Here is a 20,272-nt window from a genome sequence, read left to right as displayed (position 1 = left end):
TTTAAAAAAATATATAATCCTTTCTAACGAGAATGAATACAATTTAATTTTACAAGAATAATGGTGTTTGTTCGAGATCCGAAGTACTACACGTCATCAGCGCCGATTGTGTAGGAGAGCGGCCGGCCTGTTTGATACAATGCCTCTGACAAGAGTTACTTGTCGATATTTTGATGACAAAGAATTGATTTGTTGATAGAAATGGAGTAGGTTTTCCCGTGGTTTCTATCTTTGAAAGTATCCAGGAGAGAGATACGTTGGATAGAATTTGGTAGGATGAGGAAAATTTTAATAGGAGAAGAGTTTGTTGGAGTAGGCCCTGATATAGGAATTGCTCTTCTGCCATCTGACTGAGGAACCGCTTCACCAGGTTGCAGGGAAACCGCAGAACACCTGTAATAATATAGTGTATCCAGGTAGTAAATACTATTTTTCGTTCCGTTACTTTTTATATACTCCTACATTAGCGAAGTGGGTTTTCGATTGATCCACATAAAACAGTTTCTCAAATTGATAAGGAACTATTATATGAAAAATTAATTTATTAGAAGAATCTCACAAAATTGTTTAAAAACTTCTTTTCTTTGATTTTATGTTGTTTTTTCATTGATCGTGATTGAAGAAGCTCGAATTTTTTACCAAAACTGTAGAAATACCATAACAGATAAGCCACCAATATTTCTCCAGTTATCATATCGATAAATCTAAGGCCAAATATACGTGGAGCAACTGAAAAGAAACCAAATTCGAAAAAGTGACGGAAATAACAAACTGCTCGCTAACTTATTGGTGACATGTGTCTGCTCAGCACAGCAGACTCAATTATGGCCAAAATCTGACTGACTCAAAAGTAAACAATAGTTCAGTTTGCTTTATAACAATTCGAGGTAACTAAAATTTTTAACAATATTGAATTTTCTATACTTTTTTTCAAATAAATAATAAATAATTAGAACAACATATTTATTTCCTCATTTCAACAAATTGACAGAACCTATTTTACATCCCATTTTCAAATTTAACTATAAAAAAAATTATTTAGGTCAGCGTCGAATAAAACAATCCAGTCCAAACTTCTTTTGCAAATGTACAAACTATGTTATTCGTTCATTTTTGCAATATTCTTCGTGCGTTTGGAGCTCGACCCCAAAGCATACCCAGAGATGCTCGACTCAATACAGAAGAGAGCAAATTGACTTATAGGCGATCCAGAGTTGACCAGTTGAACTTGAGCAGCTTAGAGCGTAGAAGAAAGGTCGTTGACCTGACTCTGTTTTGCCGATACATACTACCATAGCAAATGCTCTTCTGAGTTGTCAAACACAATCTCACATCCCAGGCAGTTTTTACAAGACCTGAACATCGAGTTCAATATTCAGAGTGATCTCTACACGGCAGGCACCATTCGAATAACTCGCTTGCACTCTTGTGCTTGCTTTCAACATAAAAAAATAACAAATATACTTCCAAGAAACAAAAAATAAATAAAATAAAGCCAGTAATTTTATTAGAACGAATTACTAACTAACTAAGTCATTAGATTGAAAACAAAATAACCTTCGTCCGATGAAACCTTTGATAGGTGGGTGATTCAAGCTGCCAGCGATTCAACGGCCGGGTTTCTCTAAACACGTTGCCGACTGTTTGGCAACCAGTTGTCCTGTCTGTAGTTCCCAATTCCAATACAAAGGTTGTTACTCATTGCAAACTGGTTAAATATTTGCGTCATAAATGAGTTTCTTTTGAATAGATCCGTGTTTATTCGGCCGGCCTAATAGATGTATTATGAATTATAAGTCGCATTAAAACTTATTCAGTGGAGAAATAGGACAGTGGAGAGTCTGAAATAATCTCTAAAAATTTATTGTATTTGAATACATTTAGTAACATGAGAATCTCGATTATTTATTAACTACGAACTTTATATCAATTTAGTAATAAGTAATTTATTATAACTTAGTATAAATACACTTTATAAAGCTATGTAATAATTGCTATTACATTCCATAATATGTGTTTTATTTTTTCTACGGCCCAACTTACCTACATTTATAGAACTCACTTACAGAGAGAGGAAGAAATGCCTTATTATCAAAAAATTGTGACAATTTGTAGACAAAAGCTTGTAAAAACTAAAACCAAACATAAATAAGTAAATCAAGATACAAATAAAATAGAATTTCAATATACAGAAGACAATCACAATGAATAACAAAATTATTGGTAATAGTAATGCGAGAGGTGTTCCTCTGAAACTGTACAGCAATTTGTTAATTAAAATATTATGATTAACTCAATCCAAAGCTTAGAAAAATCACAAAAACTTGTTGTAGTGGAGTGATGGCTGTTTAGGCTACAATAGACATTATTTACAAGGGAGAATATGAACAAAAATGATAAAAGTCACTTTTTGACCAATCTTACAAAGTATCGATCAATATCCGAATCCTTAATAATTTTATTATTAAATGTTTATTTGATATAAGATATTCAAAACAATTAATACAGCGACATCTATTAATCAGAAGCTATACCGCGTTATATGAAAATTTTAATGAATGCTAACTGTAATGATAAAAAAACTGAGAGGTAATTTATAATTTAAAGTATATTAATAATAAATCAGTGAGTCGAGTTATAATGAGAAATATTGGAAACAAATTTGATCGATGTTGTATGTAGAGTACATACAAAAAGTAGTTTGAATAATTGAAATTCCTTTTCAAACGATTTGACACACCATCTATGATGTACTAGCATAACTACAAGGATATAAATATCAATAAAACAAAGGTTCCTCTATTTGTTTAAGTTTACCGAAATGGACGTTTTTAGTATGCACTTATTATCCATAACCTCATCAAATTTCTTCTAGAGGCATACAAACAAAAAAATAGGAGTTTTGTGTATATTGATTAACGGTTTATTTGCATGCTTACTAGTTCACGTTTTATTTTAACTCTTGGGCTACTATATTATACTACAAAGCATAGCACTCGTTTAGATATTTATTGAAAAGATTTATTATCAGATATTGTATTATCAGATATTAAAAATTCAAATGGAAATACGAATAATAAGAAATAATATTATAACCAATAATTATCAAAATCCCTCTTGTGAGGCAACCCCATACAACCAAAACGCCATAACAAGATATAATTTTTTCATATTTAGTCATTACAAAAAAAAAATAGATTTGATCCTTTTGCTACTGGACTAATCTGACAAAAAAAAAATAAAAGTAATTGGTAATTATTTATCCATATCTTTCTTGGATTCTATTTAAGATTGAGTTCCAGGTCCAATAAAAGCTTTGTAGACCAGTACTTATCAATTTCAATTTTGTCTTTTTTTAATGATAAAAAAATTTCGAGAAACAATTTATAATAATTGATAAATATCTATATAAACGTTTCCAGTTTAGAGCAACAGGATTTTTATTAGATGGAAATTAAACCAATCCAGGTGGTTGATGAGAAATACCTTTGAATGAAATTGGCAATCGGTTTCTGCCAAGCAGTGGCGTACCCAAGTTATATAAGAAATTTTAGCATGGGAAATTTTTATAGCCAAATAATAAATGTCTCTCATATATTTGAAACCAATTACATTATGAAATTCTGCATAAGATGTTCCTTCAATGATTATCAGTATACGAAAGAGAAAAAGTAATTTTTCATCGCGTAGAAAAGTAAAAAAATTATTCATTAGTATTAATTGGGAATATGGAAAGTAACGGTAAAAATTGTAATATTTTTGAGATATCTTCGAAACCATTAGTAGTAATTATAGTTTTATGGTAGTTCATACAGAAAAAAAAATCCTCAAATAAAAATCCCCAGCATGGGGGTCATGGAGTCAATGATGAAATACAGATTCGTATCGGGCAATAATATAAATATTGAGCTTAGATACCAATCTGTTTGAATATATAAACCAAACGCTATATTACCGAAAAAGTTTTAGCAATCGTCAAATCGTGCAAAAATGTGAGAAGTAACGTTACAAGAAGTAGACCAAAGGGCATTTTAATTGAAAACAATGAAATTACACAGGCATAAATTAATGAAGAAAAATATATTACACAGGTTTAGGATGATTTTCCAATATAATTTTGTTATATTTTCGTCTATAGAACATCCTAACATAGCTTATGTGTTTTCTATTCCAATTAATTAAAATTTATAATTTTTAATACAATAATATCCACATGTTTGACCACTTGAATAGTACTTAACAGAAAATTTTATTAAAATAATATAGATAGAAGAGATATTATTTAAAATAGATCTCAAAAATATTTGAACAGACTAGAAAAATATAATTTACTCATAATGTTTAATTATCACATTAGTTGTGACATTTTTATGAAAATTGTACTTTCCGGTGTTTAAACAGTCAATATACATAATTATTACAGCCGAATTAAGTTGTTATTGCCCTACCAATAGTCCTTCTCCACCATTTCAATTTTTAAACGAGAATATCCCAATTCCTGGTCCCTTCCATGTATATATTCTCCGCCCTTGGAACGAGTGTAGGAGTCGCGTGTAAGTTGCGCACGCATCCACACACTACGCCCGTTTCATTGATCAGCGAGCTCAGTGTATAGAGTGGCCGAAAGAGGCGCGGATCGACTAGAGATCGCGGACGTGAGAAAACTTCCAACCCCTGTGAGAGAGTCAGTGTGAGACAATGTCCTGAAATGCTGTAAAATGTCATGAAATGTCCCGGGACGCGTATGTCGGGGGCACCCGGTCTCCGCGAGGCGTGAGACTACCCACTGTGGACCGTTCCCCCAGCCGGGGAGCTTACCCCGGTGGCAGTCCCCTAGGTCGGAAACCGTTGAGGCAGACGAGATCGGGAAATAATTCTCCGGAGCACGGTTACGGATACCATCACTCTTCGCCGTATTATAGAGACGAGGATTTAGGTAGTCCTATGTTAGAGGAGAGAGGTAGGCCTATGACTGTTGGTCCTGGACATCATCGCTCAAGAAGTGCTACGAGGTAAGATAAATAAAAAATCTTATTTATTATGAATCTCATTAATAATTAATTGGAAATCTTAGAATATTATTTCACCAAAAATATAGTTTATATGATTTTTTTTTCTATTTAAATATAATATTCACTTGATTCGTACGTAATGATTAATACTAATTCATCAATTATATCACCTGCTAGTTTATTTTTACTCAAAGCTACATTAATTAGTTATTATCGATAATATTTATATATTGATATATTTGTAACAAATTAAATCACATCCCTAACATTTCATATATCAAATGGGTATAAGTTAAGGATTTAATTAAAAAATATACAACTCAAGATTCACTTTTGTGAGGAACTAAATATTTTTGATATATACATTCAGATATCGTTTGTAATTTGTGAAGATTTGTATTAATTAGATACAGTTTTATTGGCGCTGTATAGATAAGTTTTTCTAGGGAACGGAATTGTTTCGTAGTTCCTGTACTCCCGAAAATGCTGTATTTACTATACACAAGCGCGGAAAGTATGTTATGAATGAAAATACCAGACATAAACTGTTTCTAAATTTACCGAATTCGCGTGTAATGACATTCCAACAATGTCTGACAACATAATTTTGTAAGTAGCCTTGTCCAATTTATACTAATAATTCACTGGCCAACAAGAGGCGAGACCTTTATTTTTAAAATGGAAATACCCGTCCAATAATAGTAAAAATATTTATTAAACACTAACAAGTACCACTTTTCAATAGCTTAATTATCCCTGTTTACATTAGCAGGTAGGTAATTTTATAAAGGGGCGGTTAATATCAGTAAATTTTATGGCCGAAAAAATACCCGAACTGTATTATTCAGAATAATAAACATGAAAATAGTAAGTGGTTCTCTGTTGATAGTGCAAAAAGTGATTATAAAGACGAAAATATCGAATCAAACGCGCTGCAGTTGCAGAACATCTCCTGACAAATTTTGTTGTGCTGTGCTGTGTTAGTTGTAGCGTGTCATTGGTGCAGTGTATGAATAGGAAGAAAAAAACATGCCTTTTGCAATTCCAATGGTATAGCGGGAACCTACTAATCATTTTGAAAACTGCTATTTTTGTCTAACAAAGACTGAAGGTTATTCTAAGAAAGGAAAGCACAAGATCGAGTATCCAAATTTGCCGTCTGCAATACGACCTGTTCCCCATAACGAAGATTTACCAGTACCGATTCGCAAAATATTGTTTTAGAAGATACTGGAGACAACGACTATTGGTAGATGCGCCAAGATTCCGCTTCGTCGATACCCGAGTTTTTAGGCAATCAAACGAGCTGGATCTTGCAGCCATCGCTAACCATTTCTTTCTTACACTCCAACACAAGCCTAGAGCGTACCGTTTTGGACGTTATGGTTTCTATGTCAGTTCTGCTGTCTGAGGAGATTGAGGTTACTGTGATTCCATGGCGTCCACATTCCATTCCAGCGATTTATTCAATACAATCAACTCATTGAAACAAATCTCGGCCCTTATGGAAAAGGGTGAATATTTTGAACAGACCGTTGTTACAAAAGCGTCAATGAATTTATTTATATTCGTTCTCGCATACTGTTTGGAAGCAAAAAATTCCGCACGTCATTACAACAGTACTAGCTTTCCAAAGTCTAATTTAATCTTTGTTGCCTAAGTGCAGGAGTCAATGATGCTATACCTAGAAGTCTTCTAGATCTTAGCAATACATATTCTTCTCGAGATCGATAAAGAAACACCTCTAGCATTAATTAGTTTTTCCACAATTCTGTAGGTATTAGGAGGATATCAGCCGTATGTCTTAGGTAACGATCATCATTGGCAGTTGTTTTATAGGTTTTTTGGCAACAATTTTAGTTTGTTGGAACCGTTTAAGCATGATAGAAATAACACCTTTGGTAATTTAATAGTCTGAGAAGATTTTTTCGATAGTTAATTTACTTTTTAGCATTTCTGAAATTATCGAAACTATTAAAAAATTTGTACAGCAGTTATATTTTCATACAACCAAAAATAAACAATTCTAAAATCCAAAAATCAAATCTAAAAAGCGAAGAATGAAGCTACTCTATTTTTTCTCTAATATTAGCAATAAATAATTTCAAATAGATTGATTTGGTATTCAATACAAGGGCGATATAGAGCTAGACTAAACTTTTGTATAGGTGAATTAAGATTTTAGAATACATAAGTGTGCGTTCACATTGGCGACACTCAAGCGATGAGCGTCGAGCGATGCCGCTTCAGCGGTGTTAAAAAATCTTTCTGGCTATAGACTTTGAATGAATGTGTTCAAATTGCAAAAGACTACCGCTCAACGCCGCTCGAGCTTCGATCTAGTTCGTTTTTTTGAAGGGCTTCACCTTTGTGGTGCGCTCATGTTTATATTTTTATTCAGTATGGAGTCGACAAAAATTGGAACTATTACAGAATGATCAACAAAAATGACGATTTAATGAATAATCCGGTTTATCACTTTCTGGTGAGTTTATTACCATATAATTCTGAATTTAATTCCTTGGAAAAGCTTCAAGTGAGGGCACGTCTTAAATGTTATGATAGATGCTTTCTAAACAAATAACAAACAGGGAAATATTGGTCCTCAACAATTTCAGTGTCTCCACGATATGCTTAAAAGGACAAATTCTCCATAAAACCAACAAGAATATACAGTGCCTCCAGAATATTCTTCAGAAACACAAGCTTGTGTTAACTGGTAATTGTTATTTTTTTTTAGTTTTATTGTAATTACTATAAACATGCAAATAAAAATGTATAACTCTTACCGGGCGGATGTAATTTGGGCGCTAAAGGATTAATGTACATTTTACAACATGTAAACTAGGCGCCAATGCCGAAGGGTCATTTTAATCCTATGTGTATTTTGGGCGCTAACCGACTGAAGTACATGATTTATGAAATACAGTTATTTATTAAATCACCGACATTTATAATAAGATATATTTTTGTATTTTTAGATTTTCTTATAAGAGAAATGACCTATTATCACTTAAGGTCTGAAAAAATTTACCGTTAGAGGAGGCTACTTTGCACTTTTTTTAAATGAAAAATCTGCCCTTAATAAAGTTTCCTCACAACATTTTTGTAACACTCTACAGAATAAAGTAAATTTTATATTTCTTTATATTTCTATTTAGTACTTAAGTACATATTACATATAAAATAAGAGATTTACATAACCTAACCTTACCTAACCTAACCTAACCTAACTTACTTAAAAATCTATCAACTTTCCCTTTATTGGGTTATTTTATGACTCGACCTACCTGCACTTCTTAGCGCCGAAAATACATGTCGGATTATCTACCCTTCTTGGTCAAACAGGTAAAGAAGGATGGTTAGCGCCCAAATTACACCCGCCGCTCTTACCTTAGTGTAAAATACAACCTTTCTGGCGGAGAAATAGGCTTTTTAAAATTAGTTGTTTTCTTTTGAAGTCTATGCTTGATTTTTCCCAGAATGTAATCAAACGTTTCCACTGAAAAACTGAAAAAATCTTATTGGATCACTGCGAAGTTCATGATAAAGGTGATGGAATTCGCCATAAGCAACTTTTTTTCTATTAAGTTCATGTATTGTATTGTACTTTTTGCTTTTCTTCAAAATTAGCCTTCGCAGTCGTGTACTTTCTTTAAGTAATAATCGTTTGGATACCAAATTCATTACGACTTTTTGGTTCGAAAGTTAGGAAATAACTAAAACGACGCTTAACAAATTTGAAAAGGACAACGCGCGCGATGACATCGCAAAAGCGGCATCGCTCGACGCTCACTGCTTGAGCATCGCCAATGTAAACGCACACTAATACCCCGGACTTACGGGGTAGTTGGGTCCGAGCGATTGCCGTGTAAGTCGAAGTTGCGTAAGTCGGGGTTCAACTTTGCTTATAAATACATATAAAGTATGTTTAATCGGGACCAGAGGTTAAAGAAAACAATAATTTAGAAGAAAAATGTTTAATAAAGTGTGAGATAATAAAACAATTTACATTGTTATGAATTGGTTCTAGCGAATCAGTTTGTTCAATGTCTTGCTCATACTTACGCATTTATATGACCTCGTCAATTTTGTTAACTCTTGATTGTGTGAATCTAGCATTCATCAATGTCATCATTATCGACCTCTAAATTTAATTGTTTGGCGCAATATCGACCACTTCTTCTATTATGCTATCGATTTGTTCAGGATCTGAAACTGATTCTTGGGTTTCAATGGTGAAAAAAATGGACACATTTTTTTTCCAGACACCATGGAGAGTTTGAGAGTGAAACCAAGATTGTCAAATAATTCTTACAACATCTAAAACATTGAATTACTTCCAAAAGTATTTAAAAGAAAGCTCATTGTTTTGTCTCATAGCTTCATGAAGATGTGCAAATGACCGCCTTGTGTAGTACGCTTTAAATGTTTCAATGACTCCCTGGTCCATTGATTGAAGCAAGCTGGTAGTGTTACAACTTCCACACGTGGATCGAAATTAATTAGATTTACGGGAAGCCGTCTTTTTCTTTTCTCGTTAGGCTGAAATGACTTATTTTTCGTTCTTTTAGATAACATAATTAGAGATGTTTTCTATATAATGCCTTATTATCATTCCATATTTTACTACTAAATTTTTTTTATGGTTTTTTTATATCTGTGATCTAAATCATAGCAGTAATTTAATGAAATATTCTCAAGTGGCGGAAAATTTGAAAGACGTTACACATTTTGGTATTTTTTAATTCATTATACAAACAAGGAAAGTAACCTAAGCGAGAAAGTATCGTCCTGTGATGTTTCTATGCCTTTTGTTTGATAAAAATTTGGTTAAATGGGTACATCAACGTTCATAGAATTGGGCAAATGATTGAAATTCCTTTTAGATGCTAGGCGTCCAGGCTGAAAATATGAATACCGCATTAAACATGATTCTTGTAGTAGTTTGGTTTGTATCATGTGTGAAACTGAATTTTTTGTTAATTATAAATCACAAATATCGCCTCTTTTGCAGATATTTTCATAATAAGAATTGATTCATTTTATTAACTATTTTCCTAGTACTTATCTCAAATAAAACGAAATTATGCGACATACGTACAAATACTTCAATAGAACCTCTACAATTTAAATTAGACTTCGCTTGTCAGACATTATCGACCTTGAAATTTAACAGCTCTTAAAAATTATTGTCAGATGTATTCTTGAAAACGTTGCTCGTTTGGGATACGGAATTGGAGAGTTAGTATCAAATTGCTGAGCAAATCCAACTTTAATAGAAGTGGGTCAGTTCTAGAAACTGACTTCGAACAAAATAAAACAATGTTCTAGTAGGTAGAATCTAGTTTCAGATTCCCTCAGGACAGTTATAATGCAATTTGAAACAAACTGGTTTAAACACTGCATTGTGCCCTGAAGCATATATTTAGCTACAAAATTAAACTTAGGAGAGACGTGCTTTGGTATTTCTGTTGGCTAAAGCCAAGAATTAATTCCTTTAATGAATTCTATTCTTAATTAAAAAGCGTTCACTTATCTTGACTATTACTTGATTATTAGATTAAGAACAATGCCCATGTTATTCTTTTAGTTTAGTTGCTGAATCCATTGTGGTTTATTCGAGTATTCTACTTGTGATAGTCTGAGTTAAAATTCGGGCCAACCTTGCATTTCAACCTGCTGGGTTAAAACTTTGCACAAAGTTAGTACATACCCGAAGGTAACTTTTAGGAAGTGGTGTCCACCATGAGCCCGCGATTGGGCTGATTGACATATCTCTATAGTACTACAGATATTGCCCTATAAGGCAAAAATCTTATTTCAAGTTGTATTATTAGCCCTACAAAGTCATGGTTTGTCAGTTTACCTACCCATCAGGCGGAATTTCCACGTGTGTATCGATCGGGTGAATCAATGAATATTAAATCGTTATGAGACGCCAGATTCAGAGTCGTACAGTCTAAGCGCGAAATATGTGGCATAGTCGGCTGTAGTATCTTCATGATAATCAGCTGCACAGTTTTTAATTTTTTTATCAGATATTAATAAAGGATTAGGCACGAAACCGTCTTTGCTTCCAGCGTGTACTCAAACCAAATTTCATCTAGATACATTATGTGTCTATTAGAACTTCGGTAGCCTTCGCAAATAATCTTGTCGTCATCGAACGTTCCTTGACGGTTATTGCCATTCGTTTATTCAGTTTTTTGTGTTTAAAACCACATGCTGACAAAACTTGGCACAACGTTTCTAAACTGGTATAATTGTATTCTGGATAGTCTGTTTTCCTTATATGAATTGTCCTACGTATAAAATCTTTAGTAGCTTTGTTAACTGATTTCAGTTTTTCTTCACATGTTTTTCGGTTCTGTGAATGATCCACAGTAATCCCTTTCGTGAATACCCAATAAATGGAATATTTATTTACTCTAGTTAATTCAGCAATTCTGATCATGATTGCATTATCAGATTGCTGAATATTTTTCTCTTTTTTGAACATATCGAACATATTTAAAATAACTTGCTGAGTTTGTAAATCCAATCCACTACTCTGTGCAATTTCATTGTATTCATTCGCCCATTGTCTAAAAGAACGCCATATTATTTATTTATTTAAAGAATGAATTAAATTTAAGCCACGCCAATGCTTATCGCAAACTTTCTGGCAGCAATATTTCAAAGAAATTGTGTACATACGATGTTTTCATTGGTGAACCGTGGAGATAATGAGTCCACGTGGACTGACAGTTTGTTAGATGTTTACCGAATTTTATATTCTTAAATTGGTATGAGTGCCGTGCGTATTTATGAAATATTGATTGTTCCTCGCATAACTGTCTTCTGCAATTGATATGGGAAGAACTATACACGTTTCGTCGATTACAGGGAATTCTCCTTGATGATTAGGCAACCCGATAACCCATGACGTTGTGGGGATAAGCTATAAACGTGGCTATATTACGACAATCTAAAATAATGTTTCTCACCAGTAGGGATATGTCTGCAGCAATACATATGGAAATTTAAGCGATTTTCGAAAACTGCCCTTGGTGGATAGACAATTCCCTGTATAACAGCCCAGTCGCGTGTCCGAAGTAAATACCACTTATTAGAAGTTACCTTAAGGTATATACTAACTTCTTGCAAAGTTCAAACCAACAGCTTGAGAAGCAAGGTTCAATTATAAATTAATTTCTCTATATCGACTGGTATACTTTTTATTATTTTCAAACTTTTTCCATTAAAGCGCTAAATAAAGTGGTGAATTCTTGTCCATAAGAATTTTAATAATCCGATGGCGTAGTTGTTCCGACTATAAACCGAATAATTATATTTCCAGACACAAAATATTCAAAGTCTATTAATAAACGCACATTAATTGAAATTTTAGGTCACTAGATATGAAAACATCTCATTTATCTATAATATTTGTTTCCTTTTCAACAACATATCCAAGGTTCAGCCAATGAAGTTAATTTTTTTATATTCAACAAAATGTAATATCAAAATCAATCATTTAAGAAAGACAAAAATTATATTTTTAGATTGAATTCCTATGTTATTAAATAGAAATCAATGGTAGATATATACCAAGATGTTACAAAATTGACGAAACGTCTATTTTTATCTGTCTTTTAAGAATTATCAAAAAACTTATTTCAAAACAGAAGAGACCTGAAATCAAGAACATTTAGAACCATAAATATATCAAAATTTCTAAGAAATTGAAGAAATATATACAGGGTGTATAGAAAACTGAGAAATACACATTTTTTAAGATTTTGTCGCAACTACTGGTAACAATCTATTGAAATTTTATACGAATATGTTTTTGAAGCTGATACATCCAATGAATTTGTTTTTGTGTCTAACTGTCATAGTTACCCGGTTCGTACCAAGTAATATTAAGTATAACTTCTTTAATATTAGATTTCTTAAGCAAAATATCAAGTGAACTTAAACATCAATTGGTACTCTTGATAAAAATCGTATACCGGAATATTTCGGAATATTTTGACTTGAAGCAATGATCAATATATTAATTAAACAAAAAATCACAAGATGAAAATTAAAAAAAAAGACTATTAACACAAAATAGACTATCTTTCTTGTCGTTGAATTCTGTCTTCCAAATCTTGAGGTGAATTTACCTCTGTAGCATAAACTTTTTCTTCAAGATACGACCAAACTGTGTAATCCAAGAGATTAAAATTGCACCAGTGCGGAGGCCAATTAATCGGAGCTTCTGTACCTCTACTAATTCATCGATTCGTAAAATGTTTACTCAACCAATTACGACAACCTCTATCAAAGTGTGGTGGAGCTCCATCGTGCATAAAAAACCCTCGTTTATCGTTACATCTTCTAATATCTCGAAGTGATAGTAAAATGTGATAACCTATTAATTTGTTACCTAAAGTTGCTGCCAAAACATTAACTTTAAATGAGTGTGGAATCAATCACCTCTTTTCTGGTTGATGCCAAGGTCTCAATCTGGCTTCTCCATGTAATTTCACCGAAGAAATCAAAAGCCGAAACAAAAAATATGAAATAACTAGAATAGAAATAAAAGGTTATATGCTTACCATAAAGAACACCGTGGAGGCTACCACTATCACTGCTGGTCTTGGGCTAAGTGAAAAATTGTAAATTTGAACTAATGACAATAATTAAGTTAGCAGTAAAATAACATTTTCATATATTTGAGAAAATATGAAGATTGATCTATTATTCAATTTATCAATCAAAATTAAATCGGTATCACCTACTTGTACATTAAATTTCACACGAACCACTTATAAATTACTCAACTTTCCTCGATAAACTTTCCCATGAATTATAGTTCATCATTTTCGATTTCAATTCATCATTGATTGTGTCACAAGCCTTCATCTAGTTGGGACAGCTAAAAACCCCAGCAAATAGACGAATTAGTAGTGTGCCAGGATGAAGGTTGTTCTAAATGATAGTTTCGTGTATTGCACGTTTTGATTTCGTTTTATGTCGTCGTGGAAATTATTCCAATATTTCACCATTCTATTTTAATCGAGATCAAAAAACTAAGAATGAAATAAAAAAAATGTGTAGAAATAATAAATTGTTGATGATGTTCCACATCAGAATCAAAAGTTTGCAGTAATCGTACACACAAAAAAATATAACTAACAGAATTCTCTTTAGAAAACTTAGTATTAATGAATTAGGCATTATCCATAGATAAAAAGTTCTGGGTTGATGAAGCTTCAGAAAGGATAAGAATATAACAAGATAAAAAAAGGTTTTTTTGTATCTTTATCTATGTTTATTAGGAATTATTGGAAACTATCACAAGACATAGTTAATCATATTTTGTGGTAGAGTTTCAAGGATTTCTGAAACTCTCTTGATTTCTTTGGTATATCTCAGAATTTTGTTAGGATTATTGTTTAATTCAAATTTTATTTTTGTCTGCAATCGTAGAGTATGTAATTGACGCTAATAATGACATTAAACTGTGGCGACCGTGCCATGTGTCGTCGCAAAATCAAAAATACATAATACCTCCTCTCCACCGGATTCCCCGAACAACTTCTCCAATAGAACAATAATCTCTCGACCAATACCTAATCGAGAAAATTCTAGACTGCCTTCTTTTTGGAATTTCAAGTCAAATTCTTTATTCCTTCTTAATGTCCTAACAGTATGCAATTTACTTAGTTCTCTCCGATATACCGGGTATCACGTTTCAGGAAAAACCACCACAATTACATCCCTCTATCTTCCATAAGGTTTCATGTCACACCTCCTATTTCTCACCCTCACAAACCCAAGCTAGATGTTTCGGATCAAAGTGATAAAGGAATAGCGAAGCTTTTTTTATATATGTCAATGTATAATACAAGGATTCAGATCTAATAGGTCAAAAGTGGACGTAATATTCATAGTTCGTCAGCGGTGGAAAAGTCGATAGAATTCAGTAAACCCATGTTTGTCTGTTTTGTTGACTTCACCAAAGCATTTCATAGAATAAGCCTGGAAGACGTGATTAGGAGTCTTGAGAAAAACAACATAGACTATAAGTACCAACGATTCATCAAAGAACTTTATACCGGAACCAGAACAAGAATTAAAACTAAGGTAGGACTCTCTGAAGAAGTTCAAATTAATACTGGTGTTCGGCAAGGAGACAGTCTTAGCCCAACCTTATTCAATAAAGTCAATGCAGGATACAGAATGGGTCACCTCTCCTTAAAGGTATTGTTTTATGCGGACGATGGTATTGCCGTAGCAGAACATGAAGACGACTTGCAACGTCTACTATGTAAGATGAAAATTTCTGCCGAACAATGTAATATGAGCGTCTCAGTTAACAAGACTGCAGGAACAAGAGCAGGTATCAAGATTCAATTACTTGGTAGTCAATATATCTAGTGAAAGAAACCTGACAGAGGAGGCACGAACACAAGAGATGAAAGCATCAAAAGTCGGTGGCTGCCTGAGAGATATTGTGTGGAGAAACAAAGCGATAAGCTCACAGAGCAAGACCAGAATCTATAAAATCTATACCAGAGCCGAGACATCAACAACAAAAATAATTATCCTTAGGTACCGAATAACGAGTGATGACATAAGAGAAGCATTGGGCGTACAGGATGTGGTGAGATGGGTCAGGGCAAGAAAAATATTCATGTAGAAAGAATGCCAAAAGACAGATGGTCAAAGTGGGCTAAAACTCAGAGACTGAACACGCGCAGACCTATAGGCAGATCACCAAGAGGTGGTACGAGAGCTGGAGATCCAGGAAGAGGGCCAAACGTACAGGATTGAACAGGACCTGGTCCTATTGAAACAGGAAGAAGAAGAAGAAGAATCTGAAAATAATTTGATTTGTCAGACCTTGAGTCACTCTACAGTCACTTTGTTTTTTATTGAGAAAGTACCTTTAGATAGTACCTTCGTCTATCTTTATAATAGATGCATGAAAAATAGGGAAGTCACTTTTTTTTATTATATAAAAGTACCGCTAGCTCCCGACAGGTAAAAATTTGTTTTTGGATCATAGAATTTGTATTTCAACGTATGGTGAATAGAAGAATCGAATTCGGAAAAAGGTCCAATAGGAAAGTTTGTTTAGAATTACGGTAGTTCTCAATTTCGTACTGAATTTATTATATATTGCTACCATCACTTATTGTTTAAATGGTTAGCAAACAAATTTGAAAAAATTAGAAAATTTGATGTTAATTTTATCACTCAATGCGAATAACGCGAAGTTCAATGTTGCGATCGGCGAGGTTCGGTTTGACGGCGGGATACACTGAGTGTAGGTAAGTGTGTGAATGATCGATATTTACCTCCAAACAACACTGATATTTCCATCATTTTGCTCACACCACACCTCAACCATATGGTACTTTGACCGCACGTTCATCTCCTCCACTCTTTTTGCTTCTACACTCGAAAATTTTCGTTAGTACTCTCTCATACATTTTTTCTCGGTTTTTCTTGCTTCACCTTCTTTGTTTGTCACTGTCACTTTTGGACTATCAAATCTATAATCCTTGTTTTGCCTTGTCGTCACATTCAATTGGTTAAAGTTGTTCAGATCACTTCAGATTTGGACCATTTAAGCGTGATTTGCAATTATTTGCTTTCTTTTCAAAGAGTAGGAACATTTTTTCTATATCATATCATCTACTTAGGCAAGGATCATTCCTAGTACAAGGTTAAACAGCACTGTTGATTGTGTGTCTCCTTGCTTTATATCTATTTTTGTTTCAAAGTTTTCCGACAGGCTTTCTTCAACAGCTAATTCTTTATCGTTGATATTTACTGTCATTTTCACCAAATAAGTATTTTCTTAGGAATTTCGAGTGCTGTTAGCACCTGAATGTTTTCTACTCATTGAATCATACCTCTATAATTCACGTAGTATGTGACATTCCTCTTCTTAACTATGGGGTAGAAAATTTTCTTATCTTACTGGTTGGATATCTGCTCTCGTCTCCATATGTTTTTTATCAAATTATATATTTGTTCCTCAAGCTCACCACCATACTTCATAACCCCCCATCTTTGTTTTTTTTTGGAACGATAATTTTATTACAGGAATAAACTGTATTAGGTAGGATAAAGCAGCTATAGTATCAGCATGATAAGTTGCAACGTGTTTAAACTTGTCACTGTTTTTGTCAACACATGAATTAACGACAAGATACTATTAGGAGAATGAAAGTTATGGCAAATATATGACAGAGTTAGAAGAATATATATAAAATATAAGGAAATCACACAAAATAAGAGAATTTCCATTTTCGCCCTAATAAATGTGCCATTTGTAGCAAAATCTGTCTAACAACAACAACCATGTTCAAGTTTTTCAACTTTTCTTCAATATTTACAATACGAGCATTTTATTTTAAATTGCCGAAGTTTTGAACTCATTCCAACTTTTAGTTTTTAGGAAAATCTAACATTCCAATCACTGCAAAACTTTTCCTGCATACTCTTCAAGTCGCTGTAGCTACCAAGAGATTGAAAATACCTTGAATTAGATATATTATTAGTTTAAAACAAAGTAATTTCGGTTTTGTGGTATAATAGTATATTATATTATAAGGATTAAAAGTGCATATTTTTTTTACGAGCAATATTTGCAGTTGCGAGGCGGAGCGCAGCGCAGGCGAGTGAATACAAAATTGCGAGTTTGGAAAATAATGAGAAAAAAATGGAAAATTTCATTATTTCTTATGATATTTTGATATTTCTCAAAGATTTACTTGATTTCACCAAAATTATCATACCTTTGCAAATTTTAATTTAAAATTAAGTCATCACTCAACCTCCATTTGTATATGTTTATGATTTGATTTCAGAATGTAGAAGGCGCGTTTTCAAATTATCGCTATGTATTATTGAAGACTATATTGTAGTTGATGCCGATTATTTATTGGTGAAAAAGAAATGTTGAAAATAACGATTACAACAAATTAAATTAAGAACTTTGTCAGATTAGGTTAAACTCCGTTTCATAGGTGAAGTAATATTGAAATAACTGAGGTATAATTACAATTTAACATTATTAAAATTCTGATAATATATCAATTTGCTATATATTAATATGTTTTCAGACCATCCAATCCAATGTCTGTGCGATACCAATCATTAGATAGGGGACCCACAATGGACCACGAGCGAGAATTTTTGCCTATTAGAGATAGACGGGATAGATCTCTAGATAGAGGGTTATACTTCGACGATGAACCCTATACCTCAAGGTAAGTAAAATTAAAAAGCTTTCACTATATATTTTCTAATAGTATAATACCCAGTGAAGAGAAAAATATACTAAACAAAAAAATTTCTTAGGTTTCACTGGATATAGTTAGAAATATATTTTTTCGTAAAACTGTATGAATTACAAAAAGAATATATTAAACCGTATTCTTCATCATTATTCATAGAACAATTCATCTTCGGATCGCTATAAAAAAAATTCATATAAAGAGCGAAAATTCAAGCCCCTATAATACTCAATGTTTTTGATTTTTGGCCATACAAAAAACTTGTATTTAAAATTTGGTCTAAAACGAATCAACCATCTTCGAGATTTAGATCTCCAAAAATTAGAAAGTCGTGTTCGTTTTGCATTTCTAGCAATAAAAAATATACGCCTACCATTTTGTTTTAATATTGCTGTCAGCTTGAAAACTTAAAAAAAAATCCGATCAGTATTGAAAAATAGCAGTTGAAATACGGGTGGTTCTCTGTTAATTTCAAGCCGAGATATCTTGATACGGCTTCACCGATCTAACTACCAAACCCTAACAGAATCTCAACTATCCGATAAGCTTTCAAAAATGGAAATTGAATAAATATAGATGAGCTTAAAGCACTATTTCTGAATCAACTAATAAATATTCAGAAATTCTCAAATTCAAATCGAACTACGTCGATTCCTAGTCGCCCGATTTGAATGATATACCTACCAAACGTTACTAGCAGGAACTCAGCTATCCTATAAGCTTTTAAAAATTGAAATTGAACGAATATAGATGAGCTTTAAAGCACTTTTTCTGAATCAACTAATAAATATTCAGAAATTCTCAAATTCAAATCGAACTACCTCGATTCCTAGTCGCCCGATTTGAATGATATTCCTACCAAACATCACTAGCAGAATCTCAGCTATCCTATAAGCTTTTAAAAATTGAAATTGAACGAATATAGATGAGCTTTAAAGCACTTTTTCTGAATCAGCTAATAAATATTCAGAAATTTTCAAATTCAAATCGAACTACCTCGATTCCTAGTCGCCCGATTTGAATGATATTCCTACCAAACGTTACTAGCAGAAACTCAGCTATCCTATAAGCTTTTAAAAATTGGAATTGAACGAATATAGATGAGCTTTAAAGCACTTTTTCTGAATCAACTAATAAATATTCAGAAATTCTCAAATTCAAATCGAACTACCTCGATTCCTAGTCGCCCGATTTGAATGATATACCTACCAAACGTTACTAGCAGAAACTCAGCTATCCTATAAGCTTTTAAAAATTGAAATTGAACGAATATAGATGAGCTTTAAAGCACTTTTTCCGAATCAGCTAATAAATATTCAGAAATTTTCAAATTCAAATCGAACTACCTCGATTCCTAGTCGCCCGATTTGAATGATATTCCTACCAAACGTTACTAGCAGAAACTCAGCTATCCTATAAGCTTTTAAAAATTGGAATTGAACGAATATAGATGAGCTTTAAAGCACTTTTTCTGAATCAACTAATAAATATTCAGAAATTCTCAAATTCAAATCGAACTACCTCGATTCCTAGTCGCCCGATTTGAATGATATTCCTACCAAACATCACTAGCAGAATCTCAGCTATCCGATAAGCTTTTAAACATTGAAATTGAACGAATATAGATGAGCTTTAAAGCCCTATTTCTGAATCAACTAATAAATATTCAGAAATTCTCAAATTCAAATCGAACTACCTCGATTCCTAGTCGCCCGATTTGAATGATATACCTACCAAACGTTACTAGCAGAAACTCAGCTATCCTATAAGCTTTTAAAAATTGAAATTGAACGAATATAGATGAGCTTTAAAGCACTTTTTCTGAATCAGCTAATAAATATTCAGAAATTTTCAAATTCAAATCGAACTACCTCGATTCCTAGTCGCCCGATTTGAATGATATTCCTACCAAACGTTACTAGCAGAAACTCAGCTATCCTATAAGCTTTTAAAAATTGGAATTGAACGAATATA

At 32.9% G+C, this 20,272-nt stretch overlaps 1 protein-coding gene across 2 annotated transcripts in view; it reads left to right on the top strand.

The window, feature by feature from the left end:
• Nucleotides 1-4,585: 4,585 nt before the first annotated feature.
• Nucleotides 4,586-20,272, top strand: part of LOC130897445 (myosin-10) — a 116,803-nt gene continuing 101,116 nt past the window's right edge. Inside the window, exons 1-2 of one of the 2 annotated variants that reach the window (XM_057806294.1) lie at nucleotides 4,586-5,012; nucleotides 18,125-18,271. In XM_057806294.1, the coding sequence (XP_057662277.1) occupies nucleotides 4,729-5,012; nucleotides 18,125-18,271 (431 nt within the window). In that variant the 5' untranslated portion in view covers nucleotides 4,586-4,728. The remainder of the gene's footprint in view (nucleotides 5,013-18,124; nucleotides 18,272-20,272) is intronic. The other variant, XM_057806293.1, reaches the window with a different exon arrangement.

This window comes from Diorhabda carinulata, chromosome 8, assembly GCF_026250575.1.
Source record: "Diorhabda carinulata isolate Delta chromosome 8, icDioCari1.1, whole genome shotgun sequence".
Classification (NCBI taxonomy): Eukaryota; Metazoa; Arthropoda; class Insecta; order Coleoptera; family Chrysomelidae; genus Diorhabda; species Diorhabda carinulata.
This window is presented reverse-complemented; position numbering and strand designations above follow the sequence as displayed.